The sequence below is a fragment of the Zootoca vivipara genome, chromosome 16 (genome assembly GCF_965207765.1).
Source record: "Zootoca vivipara chromosome 16, rZooViv2.hap1.1, whole genome shotgun sequence".
NCBI classification, from domain to species: domain Eukaryota; kingdom Metazoa; phylum Chordata; class Lepidosauria; order Squamata; family Lacertidae; genus Zootoca; species Zootoca vivipara.
Genome location: NC_142599.1, coordinates 20,883,838 through 20,903,082, shown reverse-complemented (window position 1 = coordinate 20,903,082; position 19,245 = coordinate 20,883,838). Strand labels below are relative to the sequence as shown.

At 50.2% G+C, this 19,245-nt stretch overlaps 2 protein-coding genes across 2 annotated transcripts in view; one reads left to right on the top strand and one right to left on the bottom strand.

The window, feature by feature from the left end:
- Positions 1-6,786, top strand: part of DDX54 (DEAD-box helicase 54) — a 24,286-nt gene extending 17,500 nt beyond the window's left edge. Inside the window, exons 16-20 of the mRNA XM_035098505.3 lie at positions 425-567; positions 1,753-1,866; positions 4,394-4,498; positions 5,546-5,643; positions 6,440-6,786. Coding sequence (XP_034954396.2) covers positions 425-567; positions 1,753-1,866; positions 4,394-4,498; positions 5,546-5,643; positions 6,440-6,681 — 702 coding nt within the window. The 3' untranslated portion in view covers positions 6,682-6,786. The remainder of the gene's footprint in view (positions 1-424; positions 568-1,752; positions 1,867-4,393; positions 4,499-5,545; positions 5,644-6,439) is intronic.
- Positions 6,380-19,245, bottom strand: CFAP73 (cilia and flagella associated protein 73). The gene is made up of 8 exons (XM_060269979.2): positions 18,953-19,245; positions 17,754-17,859; positions 16,300-16,404; positions 15,995-16,195; positions 12,800-13,021; positions 11,206-11,364; positions 9,270-9,407; positions 6,380-6,753 (listed from the first exon to the last, which is right to left on the bottom strand). Exons 1-8 carry the CDS (start codon positions 19,009-19,011, stop codon positions 6,736-6,738), a joined length of 1,008 nt encoding a protein of 335 aa, XP_060125962.1. The 5' UTR covers positions 19,012-19,245; the 3' UTR covers positions 6,380-6,735.

Sequence of the window (19,245 nt, the reverse complement as noted above, 5' to 3'; positions counted from 1 at the left end):
GCACTCGCCTGTTGGAGACGGGGGATGACGGCCCTCTCAATATGGGGGAGGGGGCTCGGACCCCTGTCCCAAAATATTGAGGGGGCCGAAGCCCCTTTGTCCCCTATAGTTGGCACCCCTGGTGGTGTGCTTGAGAAAAGCAGTGGTACCTCAGGTTACAAACACTTCAGGTTACAAACTCCGCTAACCCAGAAATAGAAATCGTACTGTGGTGTCGCAGCGGCAGCAGGAGGCCCCATTAGCTAAAGTGGTGCTTCAGGTTAAGAACAGTTTCAGGTTAAGAACGGACCTCCGGAACAAATTAAGTTCTTAACCTGAGGTACCACTGTCATGCAGAACCACAGAGAACCATGAACCCAGTGGAACTGGCCTTCCTGAATATCGAGGGTTGCTAACCGTTCTTAACATTTTCACACACACCCAGGATGTTTTCTCCAGCGTGGTGGGAAGGAAGCGGAAGCAGCCCCTGGATGGAAAGGAGAACGGGAAGAAGCAGAGGCTGGCGATGCAGCAGGAAGGAGAGTTCTACATCCCATACCGGCCGAAGGACTTTGAGAGCGAACGAGGGTAGGTGGCAGCAGTGGGAGAACACTAGTGGCCAAAATTGTGGGAAAGTGTCTTTCCGAGGTTTGGTGGCTCATAAAACCTGATCGGCTCTCTAAACACTCATGCTCCCTGGCTACATTCAAATGAAGGAAATCTGCTGCATATCAACTTAAGCAAGTTGCGCTTCCTTTTTCTGGTTATTTGGCTGTAATTTTTGATAGAATACAGATAATTGAACAAATTTTGTTGCATTACATTCTTCATTAAATTATCTTTCCATTGATATACTGTATAATTTTATGGTATTACTCAAAATAAAAAAAGTGGTGTTAGGAGCCATCAAACCTCAGAAATACACTTTCCCCAAAAGGTTTCTACAATTTTTGCCACTAGTGTAGTCTCCAGTCTGAAGGGTCCTAGCTCAGTGGTAAAGCATCAGAATATAGGGAAGGATTAGAGACCAGGAGAGTTAAGAGGCGATAGAATACAAATTATGCATAGCGTGCAGAAAAGGGATAGAGAAAAGTGTGCCTGGTTATCTCTTGTGCTGGAGTCTTGCTTGCAAGTTTCCCATTTGGACATCTGGCCTGGCTGGTGTGAGAACAGGATGCTGGACTAGATGGGCCATTGGCCTGATCCTGCAGGGCTCTGCTCTGCTTGTGTTCTCACAGGATGCTGTCTCTCTATACTGAGCTTGGTATTGTCTACACCAGGCACCCCCAAACTTCGGCCCTCCAGATGTTTTGGACTACAATTCCCATCATCCCCGACCACTGGTCCTGTTAGCTAGGGATCATGGGAGTTGTAGGCTGAAACATCTGGAGGGCCGCAGTTTGGGGGTGCCTGGTCTACACAGACTGGGCTGCTGCCCAAGGTTTCAAACAGGGGAGCCTTTCCCTGTCCTTACCTGGAGATGCCAGAGATTGAACCTCTGGGCTTCTGCATTCAAAGCAGGTGCTCTACTGCCGAGCTGCGGCTCTTCTCCCAAGCAGAAGACCTCCTTCGGCTACAGAAGGTCGTAGGTTCGCCCCCTGCCCTCTCCCGTTAAAAGGCTCCAGGTGATGGGGAGAGACCTGTCTCCACCTGGGACCCTAGAGAGCCCCTGGCAGTCGGAGCAGACAGCTTTGAGGCGAACGGGCGAGTGCTTTGACCCAGGGTACAACTGGTGGCTTCCCTTCCTGACCTCGGCCTCCTCTCAATGCCCAGGTTGTGCATCGGTGGGGAAGGCACGGCGTTCGAGCAACAGGCTTCCGGAGCCGTCCTCGACCTGATGGGTGACGAGAATCGGAACATGAGCAACAGCAAGCAGCTCTTGAAATGGTGAGTAGGGCTCGTAATCAAAGGGGTTTGCGTGGCTGTGCTGTTTTGTTTTTGTAAGGGTGGCAGAAATGTAACCGTTCAAAAACCTTTTTCATCAACGGAGGGCTCCTAATATTGATATTTGATGGACTGAATTTGTGTATGGTGAATTTATGTCTCTCCCCACCCCCACCCCCAAAGAAGCCCAGGGTGGAAAATGCACCCACAACTGAAAACCAAATCAATCATCCTAGAACGTTCTAGAAACATTCCTTCATCTCTTCAGACACACACATTTGATGCCTTTCCCTCCCACATTGAATGTGGTGGTGCAGGGGTTGGGTATGGAGGTTTGCTTGTTTGTTTGGGTTTTTTTTTTTAGTCTTACCTTTTTTATTGATTTCATTTATATCCCACCTTTCCCTCTGGGGAGCTCAAAGTAGCCTACATACTTCTCCCCCCCCCCAAAAAAAATTATGCTCACAACAACGTCCCTGTGAGGTAGGTTAGGCTGAGAGATGACGATCCCAAGGTCACCCAGTGAGCTTCATGGCTGAGTGGGGGATTCAAACCCTGCTCTCCCAGGGTCCTAGTCCGACACTCTAACCACTACACCAGGCATCCCCAAACTTCGGCCCTCCATATGTTTTGGACTACAATTCCCATCATCCCTGACCACTGGTCCTGTTAGCTAGGGATCATGGGAGTTGTAGGCCAAAACATCTGGAGGGCCGCAGTTTGGGGGGGTTGCCTGCACTACACCATACTGGCTCTTGGGGGGCGGAGAAATGTAGGTATTCTGCCTGTTTGTGGGGAGGAGAGCGGTGGCGATTCTGAGCACGGCCAGTTTCTGTGCCACGAGAGGGGTATTTTGTGGTGCCTACAACAGTTCCTTAGATTTTCAAATGGGACTCCAGACACAGCTTGGAGTGGGAGCTGTGCTGTACAGGGAGCTTATTCTCCGTAAGATCCTGACAAAACAGCTTACTTGAGGACTCCATTTGCTTACGGAAAACGTCTGGTTGTTCGGAAGGTAGGGTGGGGGAAACAGGGTTTTTAACGTGTGTGTGTAATGGAGTATTCTGGATAAGGGCCTGGCTGGCTGCGACAGTGGAATCCTGAAGAGGATAAATCCCCATAATGCCCCTTCTTGTCTCGGATCTCATTTGGTAATCTCTACAGTGAAATTGGTGCTATATAGCAGCAAGGACATCACAATGTGTGTGTGTGTGTGCGCGCGCATGCGCAATCATCACTATTCTCAAATGACCTCGAATGGTTTTATCGTTTATCATCGTTAGGTTTCCAAGGTTTGGCATGGGCGGATAACCTTTAACGGTAACCTATTACTTCAGTGAAAGCTCTTGATTAACAACAAGCATCTTCTTATACTTCCCACAATGAGCTGCTAATAATAAATTTGGTGGGCTGTTTGGGGGGGGGGGACACACAAGGCCATCTGTTGATAAATAAAACATTAGCCTGGGTTTCCAGTCAGCCTTTGCTAGGTTGCTCTGAAGCAGCTTGTGTGCCATTTTGCGTTTGTAGCCAGGATTGTGACGGCCTAAGCACACACTGCACCCTGAACAAACAGCTCCCACAGTTCTTTAGGGGGAAGCCATGACTGTTTAGAGTGGTATTCCACCGCTTTCAATTAATGGTATGAATGGGGCCTAGCTTAAGAGGCACGTTAACTGATAGTTAGTGTATCCATAATGCAAATTGATGGTGGCTTCTTATTTTCTCTTAGTATTATTCATAGATAGTTATTTTCTTTTTTAAAATTCCCCTTCTTCTTTTTTAATTTGCAAGTACAAATTTTTGTTTCAAAGGGGTGAGCAGTTCCAAAGTTCACTCCTTTGAATGACAGGGGTGGGACCTGAAAGCAAGGGGTGGGGACCCTTCAGATGTTGCAATTGCCCTCCCAACACCCGCTGAGGCTGCTGGGAGTTGGAATCCCAGTGACATCTTGAGGATGTTCCTGCCCTAAGAGACTTTCCATCAGTTCAACCAATGGGTGGTGATAGATTTTAATTAAATCTGTATACCGCTGTTCACCTGTAGATCTTGGGGTGGCTCACAACACAAATGTACAAGATGAAAGCACAAAATACATAATAAAAACAAGAACAACAACACAATCCAGTAAAATCTGCTCCCCCCCCCACCAGCTCCTTCCCCACAATTTAAAGGGCATCAGATGTCGATTGGCCAAAGGCCTGGTTGAAGAGGAACGTTTTCGCCTGGCGCCTAAAAGTGTATAGTGGAACCTTGGTTTACGCCTACCTCCGTTTACGAACGCCGCGGACCCGGAAGTGTTTACATCCGGGTTCCGCGGCGTCAGATGCGCAGACGTGATCTGCGCAGCGTGTGTGTGCGCAGAAGTGCTCTATCGGCGAGCAAATGCCTCGGCGAGCGAACGCCTCCGCAGAACGGATTGCGTTCGCAAACCAAGGTACCATTGTATAATGAAGGTGCTGGCCGAACCTCCTTGGGGAGAGCATTTTGCTCTATTTTTTTTTGTATGTGTGTGTCTCCTCCTCTCCAGGGATCGGAAAAGGAAGAGGTTTGTGGGGCAGACGGGCCAGGAGAATAAGAAGAAGATCCGAACGGAAAGTGGGGCCTACATCAACAGCTCCTACAAAGGCAACCTGTATCCTTCCGAGATGACAGGTCCATCCTTCGCATGCCCAGGGCCAGGATCCATGTCTGAAATCCTGGGCAGCTGCTGCCAGTCGGTGAAGACAACACTGAGCTAGAGTGACCAATGGCCTGAATCAGTATAAGGCAGCTTTTTATAGAGTTCCTGTGTCGTACAGAAGGGTGGAGAGGGCGAACAGATAGGGGCCACGTAGTTGTTGCTTTGGGGATAACGGAAATGAGCCCGGAGAACAGATGATTGAGGACAGGAGGCGATAGTACTCTTCTTCGGAACCCAAAGCGCTGTCATATCAAAGAGGGCAGCGGCTTGTTCTGTACAGTCATACCTCAGGATATGTCTGTGTACATGTTGCGTCTTTTCAGGTTACAGATGCGCCGAACCCAGAAGTCCCGGGACGGGTTACTTCCGGGTTCGGCGCAGCCGTGACATGCGCAGAAAGCGCTGCATTGCATCACGCATGTGCGCAGATGCGGCACTTCATGTTGCGGCCTTTTCATGTTGCGAACAGGCCGCCGGAACGGATCCCGTTCTCAACATGAGGTACCACTGTGTTTCCCTGAAAATAAGCCATAGCAGGATTGCTATGCATTTCCGCAATATAAGCCATATCCCGAAAATAAGACATGGACGCGGCGCCTCCCAGCAACAGCTCGCTGCCCTCAGCCATGCCGCGCCGCACAGAGCCCTTCCCGCTGGAATAAGGACCCCCCCCCCCCTAGAAAATAAGCCATAGCGTGTCTTCTTGAGGATATAAGACAGTGTCTTATTTTCTGGGAAACATGGTAGATTATAGCAGGGTAGATTTCAGTCGAATGAGAGGAGAAGCTTCTTAATGTCGAGAAAAGTTTGGCAGCTTCCCACGAGACTTGCCCAAAGAGTGGTTGCCCTCTTGAGCTCCTCCAGCACACACTGGAGAGCCATCTACTCTTTTGATGAGGTCGGGGAGAAAGGGAGCCTGGTGAGAAGCCCACGGTCCATATTGGAACGCTGCTTGGAAAGAGTATTGATTGTGTGGTTTCCTGACCTCGTGTACCCCAGCTACGACAAATGGAAAAAGAAGAACAAGATAGACGATCAGGATTCGGACTCAGATCCGGAAGGAGAGCGCAGAGCCGGGAAGAAGCGGAAAGGCAGGGGTGAGTGTTTCCCCAGGGAGGGGACATGGTCTATGAGTGGTTTCCCCTGGCTCCCCCTGAAGCGGTGCACAAGTCAAAGGGAATTGTGTGTCTGTGTGGTTTCCCTTGGCTCCCTCTTACAACTTAAGAATCTATTTCAGCATCCCTAAAGAAAAGGCATTATGGACGGTATTTCCTTCACCTTTTTGGCAGCAGGTGGAAAATAGGCCCTTTTTTATAGGTGGAAGTCAAAACATTTTGCTCTTTGGAGAGGTTGTCGTGTTGGCATCTGGAGAAACAAGTTTGAGGCAGGGTAGTTCTTCAAGCTTTCAAGTCTTCTGGGAATCCTAACAGCAGCTTGTGGACCAAATAATAAGGGCTGCCTTCAGATGTCTTCTAAAAATCAGATAGTTGTTTATTTCCTTGACATCTGATGGGAGAGAATTCCACAGGGTGGGCACCACCATTGAGAAGGCCCTCTGCCTGGTTCCCTGTAACTTCACTTCTCGTTGTGAGAGAACCGGCAGAAGGCCGTCAGCGCTGGACCTCAGTGTCCGGGCTGAACGATGGGAGTGGAGACGCTCCTTGAGGTATACTGAGCTGAGGCCATTTAGGACTTTAAAGGTCAGCGCCAACACTTTGAATTGGGCTCGGAAACGTACTTGGAGCCAATGTAGGTCTTTCAGGACCACTGTTATATGGTCTTGGCGGCCACTCCACAGCTACAGTGAGCGGAACGTAACACACACGCCTGGTCTTGCTTTCTTACTGTATTTCAATGGAATAATAATGCACACACTTGTGATTCCCTCTGAAGGTGCCCACCCTGCCCCGTCTTCCCACGGCAGCCGCGGCCCCCAGCAGGGGAAGGTCCGCTCAGAGCTGAAAACCAAGCAGCAGATCTTGAGGCAACGGAAGAAGGCAGCCAAACATCGCTTCCTGCAGAGCGGCAGCTTGAAGCGCCTGAAGTCACGCAACCGGCAGCGGGTGCAAGAGATGCGCCGGACAGCCTTTGGGCGCGGGGCAGCCAAGAAGGGCAAGATGCGGAAGAGGATGTAGGCGGGGGCAAAGCCAGGGGGGTTGGCTTCCGAGAGCTCTGGCGACGACCGTCATTTATTTGCTGTGTAAACTCTGGGAAAGATGAAAAGCACCCTTTAATTTTCCTGGCATTTCCACTTCCTGTGTCGGAGAAAGCCTCCTTTTACCAAGCTTCTACGAGCGTTCCTCTCTCCCTCCTACCTTTTATGTTAATCGGTTTGGATCGATGCCATCTTCCACCCCCAAACTTTCCTCTGCTGTACCCACAGCTGCTGCCCTGAATTTGAACCTGGGCTGGGCTGAACATTTATCCTGCGGGTCGCCCCCAAACCCTCACCTGTTCTCCGTCAGTTACTGAGCCAAAATAAAAAAATCACCACTGAAAAATTATCAAAGTGGAGACAGTGGGCTGCATCTGATGTGCATTTAACCTGTGCAATTTCAACCATGCACCCAGATGGAACGGCACAAGTTAGATCTGTGTAAGGAAGAGAGCTTAAAAGCTCTGTTCGCACTGGGGTCCGTTTGGGGCTACCTGAAGAGGAAAGAGCTTTTAAGCTCTCCGCCTTGCTCAGGGGCAGGGGGGAAGGCCTGCTCAGTGTACCAGCTCTGGGGTGCATATGTGACACCCAGCACGAGCATCCGTAGCCTCCCGGGTTTGGCGCACCTTCTCCCCGCAAGCAGACCCAGCTCAAAGAGAGCTTTGAAGCTCTCACCTCATCCTGTATATGTTTAGTTCCACTCGGAATGCACCTTGTAGAATAGTGGGTAGGAAGGATTTAGACACAGCTCTCAAAACAACCAGCTCTTTATTCTAGCTCTGAGTCCAGACTGAACAGCAGCTTAGCCGACTGGCTTATATAGTACTCAGTAACAAACTTCCCCTAGCTACCCAATCCGTGAACAGCACTCTCAATCCTTCATTTGCATGTTGTGGACCTGAGTGAGAACTGCAGCCACAGTGGGCAGGGTAAGAACTGCAGCCATGGTGGCCAGAAGGAATACTGCAGTTAACTTAATACATAACACACCTGTTGCGGAACGCAGGTGGCACTGTGGTCTAAACCGTTGAGCCTCTTGGGCTTGCCAATCAAAAGGTTGGCGTTTCGAATCCCCGCAACAGGGTGAGCTCCCATTGCTCTGTCCCTGCTCCTGCCAATGCAGCAGTTCGAAAGCACACCGGTGCAAGTAGATAAATAGGTACTGCTGCGACGTCAAGGTAAACTGTGTTTCCGTGCGCTCTGGCTTCCATCACGGTGTCCCGTTGTGCCACAGAAGCAGCTTAGTCATGCTGGCCACATGACCCGGAAAGCTGTCTGGACAAATGCCTGCTCCCTCGGCCTGAAAAGCAGGATGAGCGCCGCAACCCTATAGTCACCTTTGACTGGACTTAATCACCCAGGGGTCCTTTACCTTTTTATCGTAGTCCCACTTCGAACGCACCTGTTGGAATTGATGGAGCTCGCCATCTGGCGTCTGTTAATGTCAATGGGTTGTCTCCAATGTAGCGCCACATTAAAGTCTCCTAGCTTTATACTTTTTCTCTGCTGGCGAAATGGTTTTGTGCCAACAGAACGGAGACTGCCTAAGCAAGAGGATGGGCAATTTGGCTTGAGCAACGGGTTACGCAATCCATTGTACAGCGAGCTCCCACCAGCACAGTTGCTCTGCGTGGTTCGTCCGTTGCACAACATTAGCACTCACCCGCCTGCTGCTGCAATAGCTCCTCGTGCCAGTGGACAGAGAACGTTGGGGACAGACTAGGGGGGTTACTCTGATTAGAACTATAAGGGAGAATTTAGACACGGGGAAGAGCGCATCGGTTTTCCTGGTTATAATGCTAGTGCTTCTGTCCTGGTGTTTGGAGCAGGGGGCCTCAAGGCAACAGACGTAAAAATTAAGCAAATAGGAATTGTGTCAAGCTGTCCCTTGCTCAGGAGTCTGACCACTCAGCTACATTCCCCCTTCATTTTAGGTTCTCCCCAAGGCCCTGGCACCGTGGTGCAACAGATCCCTCCAGCGCCCCTGCCCTGTTTCCCAGCACGGCAGGCGGAGCTGCGCGGCGGGCACAGTGTGGCTGCCAGGGCGCAGCTCCGCAGCGGGCAGGCGGGCACAGCTGCGCAGCGCCCCCCTGGCGGGCGGGCACCCTGCGCCACCCAGCCTGGCCGTAGGGCCGGCCCTGGTTCTCCCCACCCCCAGAAAACATCAGGATTCAATGGCCACTGAGCACATTCTCCGTGGCAGCCCCTAAGTTGTGGAACTCCCTCCCTCACAAAGGTGCGCCTAGCACAGGCATCCCAAAACCTCGGCCCTCCAGATGTTTTGGACTACAATTCCCATCTTCCCCGACCACTGGTTCTGTTAGCTAGGGATCATGGGAGTTGTAGGCCCAAACATCTGGAGGGCCGCAGTTTGGGGGTGCCTGGCACTGCAGAGCTTTTGGCAGATGCCGAAGGCACCCAAGATCTGAGGTTTCAGGGCCCACCTTAGTCCTGTAGGGACCTGTTTTAACTTTTCTTAATTCTGAATTTTAAAGGGCTGGGACCTGCCCTGGGACCTGCTGGTTGAAGGGCTGGTAATAAATTCGATGGTGATGATAATAAACTCGCCCCAGGTGGTCGAGGTGGTTGGCTGGGGTCTGTCTCAGAGCGAGATGCTGGTGTTGGTTCTGGCTGAGGGACTGGCGTGGGATCCCCTTTGCGGAAGTTGGCCAGGATGTCGTTCAAGTCCATGACACAAAGCTTGACCTGGTGGCATCGGAGCAACAGAGATTCGTAAAAAGATTCAGTCAGCGGCAAACATTTACCCTGTTTCCCCTATTTTAAGACGTAGTCATAAAATAAGCCATAGCAGGATTTTTAAGCATTCAAGGAGTATAAGCCATACCCCGAAAATAAGACATAGTGATAGGCACAGCAGCAATGCCGGCTGCGGCAGGAGGAGGAGGAGGAGGAGGAGGAGGAGGAGGAGGAAAATAAGACACCCCCTGAAAATAAGCCATAGTGTTTTTGGTTGGGGTTTTTTTTTTTTTTTTTGGAGGAAAAATAAATATAACACGGTATTTCGTGATTGTAAAGCAAAAAACAAACTCAAAGTGGTTTACTAAAGAGATAAAAGAATAAAATTATCAATAAGAACAAATAGGAATAATGGAAAGACCTTTGGAACGTCTTAACAATAGACGAAATTTGGCAAATTTTCTGCCAGGCCAACGTCAAGGCATTTGCTATTCATAAAAGCAACCCTTAACAGCTTGGAACCAGTTTACTCGTGGGATCGCCTTGCTCCTTATGCACCCACCCGACACCCACCTGACATGATTCTGCAGATTGCACATCATAATAAATCGATACCTTAGTGCGGCAGCATCCCAACTTGGGAACTCCCTGCCTTTTGACATCAGGCAGGTGCTTCGCTATACTCTGCTATAAATATTTTTGGTTAGGCAAGCGTATCCAGACACGTAGAACGCCAGCAAGCGTTTTAAACTAGCTTTGTTTGTTTGTTTAGCTTATCGTCAATTATTTTTAAATGTTTTACATAGTTGTTGTTTAAATGTGTATATACTGCCCATTTTGTTGTTTTATCCTTTTTGTAAACCACTCTGAGGGTGGGTTTCTGGGGTTCTTTTTTTAAAAAATCAACTGAGATATCAATTTTTGTGAAATGAATAAGTGAAATGGAATAATTTGAATAAATCCTGTCCCCTGCTGACAAACCCTATTGCCATGCTGAGGGAGCAGGTTTTTTTGTGAAGGGTGGTAAATGCCATCCCCTACCCCCCACCCCATTCTGAAGGAGATTCATACAAACAAGACCTCTTTTGGTCTCATTCAGGGGCCCCCAAACTTACGTCACCCGAGGGCCAGTGCCATTAGCGCCGATTGTGCTGCAGGCCGGAGCACGCGGGAGCGCACGCCCATACGCATGCACACACGTGATTTCTGGCACACGTCCGGGTTGCCAGAACACTGGAAATAGCTTGTGCGCATGTGCATGGGCCTCCTCCGGCCCGGAAGTGCTCAGGAAATGACGCTTGCGCATGCACACAAGCTATTACTGATGCTCCAGCGACCTGGAAGTGGGCAGCCGTGCCGCGCCGCGCCACACCGTTAACAGCGGGGGTCGCTGGGGGCCACATAAAAGAGCCTCACGGGCCGCATCCAGCCCCCGGGCCTTAGTTTGGGGAAGCCTGGTAATTCTTGGGGAAGACTTTGGGTTTTTTGGGGTAAGGAACAGAGGGCGGGGTAAAGAAGGAAATTAAAGAGGAAAGGAGCGAATGAAGAGCGCTGCTGAATCAGACCAAAGGCTCAGGCAGCTGGAAAGCTGCCATTTTAAACTGCCAACAGAGCAGGCACAGTGTCGGGCGTTCAAGGACAGAGTGGGAATTTAAAACAGCAGCAGTCCAGGCCCATCAACCTCAGAGGGCCCAAGATTGGTGTCTGAGCTCATGGACCTTTCTGGGGCCCTGTTAGCTGCTCACTGCTTGCAAAGCTCCCAAGGAGCTGCTTAAAAGGGGGGGGGCACTTGTGCCTTCCTACTGACCACATCGAGTTGGGCTGCCGTGTCTTCCATAGGCACGTCGGCTGGCAGCTTCCTCTGCTTTGCAACCATCTGGAAGAGGTTCAAAGCTGCCAGCTTGATCCGCCCAAGCTCCAACGTCTTGTCGGCAGCGGTGTTTTGGATGCAAACCCAGCTAGACTCCTGCAGCGGGCACGACAAGAAAAGAGAGTTAGGGGCACCTCTCGCCTCTTTCATGCATGTGTGAGGAACCTTTGGCCCTGCGGGTGTTGCTGAACTACGACTCCCATTAGCCCCAGCAAGCATGGCCCATGAGCCATAGCTGCCAAGTCTCCCGTATTCCCCGGGAAATCCCCGTTTTTCCAGCTGTTCCTAGCTGAAAAAACGGTTTGTTTTTTTTGTTTCCCCCCGGTTTATTCTGGCGCGGTGGCCATTTTGGAACTGGGCGGAGCATGCTCAGAAGTGACTTTTGATGCTGCTCTGCCCAGTTCCAAAATGGGTGCAGTGCGGCTTCTGGCGCGGCGGCCATTTTGGAACTGGGCAAAGCAGCATCAAAAGTCACTTCTGAGCATGCTCCGCCCATTTCCAAAATGGCGGCAGAGCTACTTCCGGTCTGCTACTTCCGGCCGGTCCCTTATTTATCCGACAGCAACTTGGCTGGTATGCCATGAGCAGGGATTGTGGGAGCTGTAGTTCAGCAAAACATCTGGAGGGCCAAAGGCACCCCACATCTACCCTGCGTGTGCCTAGGCTTTGTGTATTTGTTTTTTTCCGTTCTCCCCCACACACCTTTTTCTCTATAAGGAGCTCAAGCCAGCATGCTTGGTTTTCCCTTTCCTCATTTTAATCCCCACAACAACTCTGTGGTTAGGCTGAGGGGCCTTGACTGGCCCAGTGAGTTTCATGGCTGGGGATTTGAAACCGGCTATCTCACAGGTTCTAGTCTGACCCTCTAACCCAGGCACCCGCAGACTTCGGCCCTCCAGATGTTTTGGACTACAATTCCCATCTTCCCCGACCACTGGTCCTGTTAGCTAGGGATCATGGGAGTTGTAGGCCAAAAACATCTGGAGGGCCGCGGTTTGGGGATGCCTGCTCTAACCGCTCTACCCAAATGGCCACATTACTTTCATGCACAGAGTTTCTGAGTGCAGGGTGGGAGCAAACTACCCCAGAAGGAGCACAATGTGTCCCCCACCAGAGTTACTACCCCACCCCACCCCACCCCCACCCCCAACATCCCCATATGCATAAAATTCTAGGAATCAGTTAGCTATTATGGGAAGATGAATTCTACATTGCCTAGGGATGCCATGTCCCCAAAATATCAGGGACAGAGTTGTTCAGCTTTTTGGGGGGGGACATCTCCCCCCCTTAAAAAATGATTTGGGGCTTTACTTTGATTTTTAAAGAATTTTTTTTAAAATAAAAACAACAACCCAACTTGACGTAGGGTTTTCCCCGGACATTTTGCCAATTCTGCCAAAACCCGCTTGAATGCCATTATTTCTGTGCGATTCTCGGACGTATCCGGGGAAACTCAGCCCTAGGATTGCCTGCCGATCTCTGATGGAATAGAAAGGTTTTCGACCATTTATCCTGGATCCCGTCGTCTTACCAGTTCCAGGACCCTGGTCTGGGCTTGCTCCAGCTGCGCCTGCAGTTCCGCCACCCGGTTGTTTTGCTGCAATATCTGGTTGCTGCTTTCCTCCGTGTAGCGTTGCAGGCGGGCACGCTCCTCCTCCACGGCTTCCCGGCCAACGAGCTCCCTCTGGGCCAACGTGGCCTGTGTGGCCATCAGAGCCTGGAACCGGGCAATCAGCTCTGGGATGCCCTGAAACTGGGATGGATAAGAGGATGGAGAGTAAACAGTCACCATGCAGGACTACAACTCCCATTATCCCTGACATTGCTTGGCTGAGGCTGATGGGAGTCGGAGTCCAACGGGCAGGGTAACCATGTTGGCTATCCCAGCATCAAGCCTTTTTCCAGGGGGTGGACGGGGGAAGCTCGCAGAAGTGGATCATAATTTTTATTTTAATATTATCCTTTGTTAAGGGACGCAGGTGGCGCTGTGGGTTAAATCACAAAGACTAGGGCTTGCCTATCACAAAGTCGGCAGTTCGAATCCCTGCGACGGGGTGAGCCCCCGTTGCTTGGTCCCAGCTCCTGCCAACCTAGCAGTTTGAAAGCACGTCAAAGTGCAAGTAGATAAATAGGTACCGCTCCAAGCGGGAAGGTAAACGGCATTTCCGTGTGCTGCTCTGGTTCGCCAGAAGCGGCTTAGTCATGATGGCCACATGACCTGGAAGCTGTACGCCGGCTCCCTTGGCCAATAAAGCGAGATGAGCACCACAGCCCCAGAGTCGGTCACGACTGGACCTAATGATCAGGGGTCCCTTTACCTTTATCCTTTGTTACCTTAATTTTCTGTGTGTAATCCGAATGTAACTATGGTTGATTTTAATAAATAATTTTATAATTTCAAGCTTCAAGGTGTCTTACAACGTATTTCTTTACTATGTTACAGGACACAGGTAAAAATATAGATACATACAAGAACACAAATTCCTCACTCCAGAGCATCTTTCTGTTTTTTCGCTTAAAGAAGCTAGATTCCCAGGGGTGGCAGTGAGTAATATTTTTTTCTGAAAAGGGGGCAGGGGTCCAAATAAGTTTGGGAACCTCCAGGCTAGATAGATGAAACAGTTTGACGTGGTAGAAGGCAGCCTCCATGTTCCTAAGAGGAGAGGTCCCTGCCCTGATGAGCATACAATCTAAAATTTGACCCAGGAGACAATAAGGAATGTGGAAGGGTCCCGGGGCCTGCCATATCAGGTAAGCTGAAGACTTACCTGCCTCAGATGGGTAGGCAGTTTTTGCACCAGGCTCTGCCCTGGACCCATCACAAGCCATGAAGTTCCAGCCCTGGCGTCTCTAGGAAGACTTCAGGAGAGCTGCTGCCCGCTTGTGTGGACAATACTGAACTAGATGGGCCAATGGTCTGATTTGGTATGAGGCACCTTCATGTGTTCTGATGCAGTAGGGTTTTAAACTAGATATGTATTTCAAGCTCAAGGCTGGCCCAAGACATTTTGCCGTCTGAGGCAAAGGACATGGGGCCCCCTCCCGGTTCCACAGAGAGAAGCTGGTGATCAGTACAGTTGTACCTCGACTCCCGAACGCCTTGGGAGTCAAATGTTCCAGCTCTCGGACAATCAAAAAACGGAAGTGAGTGTTCCGATTTTCAAATGTTCTTTCAGAAGCCAAACATCCGATGGGCCTTCCACAGCTTCCGATTGGCCAATCAGAAGCCCCACCTGGATTACCTGGGCCCCCACCCTTGCCCATGTGGTGCAGGGAGACTGTTGAATTTGCACAGGGGAGTTCTAGGTTGTTGTGTTTTGTGTGTTTTTTTTTATAAAAAAAGCTTCCTGAGCAACCTTGGGCCAATCCCTGTATCTCAGTCTAACCTACTTTGTAGGACTGTCATGAGAAGCAAGGGGAGAGAAATCATGTCTGCTAGCTTGCATTTGCAGGGAGGTTGGGATAAAAATGTAAACAGAACTACAGTTGCACCCTGGATCCCGAATGCCTTGTGAGTTGAACGTTTTGGCTCCCAAACGCCACAAACCCGGAAGTGAGCGTTCCAGTTTGCAAACGTTCTTTGGAAGCCGAAACGTCTGACGCGGCTTCTGATTGATTGCAGGAGCTTCCTGCAGCCAATTGGAAGCCGCACCTTAGTTTCAGAATTCGATCGGATTTCCGGAACGGATTCCGTTTGACTTCCGAGGTACGACATTGCTTTGTGTGCAGAAGGCCCCAGATTCAATCCCCAGCATCTCCAGGTAGAGCCGGGGATGTCTGAAATCATGGAGAACAGCTGCCATTCAGCACAGACAATACAGTGCAGGCAATGTTCTGACTTGGTAAAAGACAGCAACCTATGTCATGATGGCCACAGCTCAGTCGTAGAGCATTTACCTTGCATGCAGAAGGTCCCAGGTTCAATCCCTGGCAACTCTAGGTATGACTTGGGCAGCTGCTGCCAGTTAGTGTGGGATAGAATACTGGGGCAGACAAGTCACAACAGTTTCCAGAGTGTCCACATGGAGGACCACATGGAGGAACACCTGACCAGGTCAGTTTCCTGTTCCTCCACACATGCAAATGAGATGGGAAAGGTGGCAGATAAATTCACTGGCCAGTAGCCATTTCCCTCTCTTGGACCACACACTTCAGAGAAGCAACATCTTAGCGTTAAGAGTCTCTCTCGGCTTCCTGCCAAGAGAGAGACCAAATGGAGCCTTACTTTACTAAATGTACATAAATGTAACTTTTCTAAGCAAGCCTGCCTTTCTGGGATTATGCTGTTAACTCAGGATGTACTGTAAATAAACTCTTTTTACTTTTTAAAGAGCACTGTGTCGTGTCTTTTCTTTTAAGAGGGATAAAGGGGATTTCCCAGGAAGTATAACATTGTTGTACAGGTTTTAACAAACCTAAACGCTCACATTTTGCTGCGCACAAAAGGGGAATGTCACTCTGCTGATATTGGAAGCTTGATAACACATGCTTGGATAGGATTTATCTAATAATATATCCTGATCCACGTTCCTAACATTCCCACAGTTAGTGCACGCAATACTGAGCTAGATGAACCAATGGATCCAATACAGTATAGCACAGCTTCCTATGTTCTGGCTGAAGGCCTTGACTTGTGCCAGAAACCTCACACAGGGAGGGTTTTGGGGGCGGGTCCTCCTAGTGCCTCCTCTCAGGTTCCCGCCCTCTCATCTCCCCACCCTCTCACCTGCTCCGTCTTTTCCAGAACCTTCTGCAGATACTCCGGGAAGGCCTTGTGTCTCTCCAGCTGCCACTGCAGCTTGTCCTTCACGGCCAGCAGGTGTGCAATTTCCTCCTTGAGGCGCTCAGCTTCCGCCACTCTCTGGGCCGCTTGTTGCTTCTCCTCGCCGGCCTTCCGCAGAGCCCGGCTCCGCTTGGCATCATTGTCCTACGGGAGATGGGCCTACGGGTCGTGAGAGTCACACAGAGAGGCCTAGCTGCATCCCTGCCGGCCATACCACCACCTAACTCATCCCCTGAGCGCTTACAGACCTTCAGGAACTTGTCAAACTTTAAAATGGACTTTTTGAGCTGGCCCTCTTTGAGCTCCAGTTCCTTCCGTCGTTGCTGCAGCTCTTCCATTTTCAACTGGAATTCCTTGGAAGGGGGGCAAAGGAATGTCAGTCAGGGAGGAGTCAGGCAAGTGAGTTTTCTCTTTCTCTTTCTCTTTTTCTTATTGGGTTACTACTTCAGTGGACGGTGGGAATGCTTTGGATGTAATTTATCTTGGTTACAGCAAAACATTTCTCAAAGTTCCCTGCATTGTTGTCGTAGTTAGCAAACTGGACGCATTCAAGCTAAACAATAACACCATCGCGTGGAGCTGCAGTTGGTTGGAAAACCACCCTCATCGAGGGCTGCCGATCAGTGTAGACCATAGCTGCCAAGTACCCTGTTTCCCCTGGGAAACCCCCGTTTTTACTTAGCTTTTCCCGGTGGTCCCCCATATCACTTCGTCTCCCGTTTTTCTCCGTTATTTCCTCCTGCCAGCGGCCATTTTTTTTCTTTCTGATTTGCCCTTCTATGGGCACAAGAAATGGCCACCCCTGGCTTCAAAGTTTGCATCTACGCATGTCTGGAAGTGCATAGACGTGACTTCCGGTGTTGGCGGCAGCCATTTTTGGTGCCCATAGATGGGCAGAGCGACACCGGAAGTTGCGTCGACGCACTTCCTGACATGCGTAGAAGCGACTTTTGAAGCTGGCGGTGGCCATTTTTGGTGATAGAAGGGCAAAACGACACCGGAAGTTACGTCGACGCAACTTCCGGTGTCACACGGCTGCCGGTCCCGGATTCTGCAGTCCGGGACTTGGAAGGTAAGGTGTAGACCACACTGAGGTACATGGACCAGTGGCATGTCTTGGTATAAGGCAGGTTTCTATGTTTGTTCCAAAGTCTAAGACAGGCATAGGCAAACTCGGCCCTCCAGATGTTTTGGGACTACAACTCCCATCATCCCTAGCTAACAGGACCGGTGGTCAGGGATGATGGGAGTTATAGTCCCAAAACGTCTGGAGGGCCACGTTTGCCTATGCCTGATGTAGGTCTTTCTTATATGAAGCCAAACAGTGAGGACTGGTTGATGAGGTGAAGGAGGAACTGCCTCACTAACCTCATCAGCCCCCTCCCCTGACTACCTTCTTTCTTACAACTAGTCCAAAAGTTATCCCTGGCTGTCATCTTCCTCCTCCTCCTCCATCTCTGTGTTGCCCTTCTAGAACTCAGCAGAGAGGAGGAGGAGGAGGAGGAGGAGGAGGAGGAGGAGGAGGAGGAGGAGGAGGAGGAGGAGGAGGAGGAGGAGGACAAAATAGGATCAGTCAGACCTGCCTGTCAGTGGCTGTGGCGCCATCTACTGTTGGACTCCCTGCCTTCTTCCCAACTGGCACACCGGCCACCATTTGGTCCAAGAGATGGTTTGGGGTGGTTCTCCAAAGAGTTTGCATTACCTCTTTCTGGGCCAACAGAGCTTGTTCCACCTCTGCCAGTTCCCTTTGTTTCTCCAGCAGACAGCAAGCAGAGGGCAAAAAGTCCTCTTCTCTTTCAGGAATTTTCCTGAAACAAACACACAGAAGGGTGTCTAAAGCCCCGTCCAAACCTCCTCTGGGAAATGCATCGAGGGAGACAGGCTAGTCTAGCATCACACCGCTGCATCTGCTGCTTCATATCCAGCAGGCTGCAATGACTTTAAGAAGACATCTGAAGGCAGCTCCGCTTAGGGAGGTTTTTAATGTTTGATGTTTTATTGTGGTTGTAATATTCTGTTGGGAGCAGCCCAGAGTGGCTGGGGAAACCCAGCCAGATGGGTGGGGTATAAATAACAATAAATAATAATAATAATAATAATAATAATAATAATAATAATTTTATTATCATCTGTCCAAGTTGTAGGCCACATTCACTTTATACACTTAATGCCCTATGGAACTTAAACAGTCATGGCTTCCCCCAGAGAATCCTGAGAACTGTGGTTTGTTAAGGATGCTGTGACACACACACACACACACACACACACACACACACACACACAAAGCTACAGTTCCAAAGCTTCCTGGGAAGGCAGATTTATTCCAAATCTTTCTGGAAATTGTAGCTCTGTGAGGGGAATAGTGAGGATCTCCAAATAACTCTCAGCACCCTTAACTTCAGTTCCCATCATTATTTGAGCGAAGCCCTGCTTGTTAAAGTGGTACAGTACAGAGGTGATATACACCCATGTCACCCCTAGTCTACAAGGTTTTTTTTAGAGGGGATTCTTTCCATGGACATAGGCAGGATTTTTGTTGGGGGTGCAAGCTTTTGTCAGGGGAGGGGGGGCAAAACCTCAGATTTGTATTGATTTGTATTATTTCTTCCTGATTTTTTGGGGGGGAGGCAGCTTCCCCCTGCCCCTCCCCCTTGGCTACGCCCATGATTATTTCAATGCCCCACTTGGAGATGCACTTGGGAATCGATCCTGCGTCCTGGGACTTTTTGCACTAGCAAAGCGCGTTGCTCTACCGCTGAGCTAAGGCCCTTTCTTTTAACCCTTGCGGAACCTCCGCCCGCTACTGTACAGTCAGTACAGACAGTCTCCAAGCCCGTGTCCCCTTCTCTCTTTGACCCTTCCCCGCCCGCCCCCCCCAAAAACCGAACAACCCCCACTTACAACATCTGCAGTTTGTCTAGGAAAGCCGCGCGCACTCTCTCCTCCAAATCCGAAGCCATCGCCACTCGTCCGAAGCCTCCCTTTCCTCTCCTGCGGCCGAATTTGCAGCCCGCGAAAGAAGAGGAACAAAACAATAATAGGTGAAGCAGACTTTTTTTTTAAATTGCCGGAGCAGCGCTAGCCCCAGCTGCCCGTTGCTAAGGAGACGGCCAGCACAACGTTCTGTTGCCATGGCGACGCGTCCGCCAGAGCTGAGCTGCGCGTGGAAGTCTTTTTTTCCTCCCTTGTGCAAC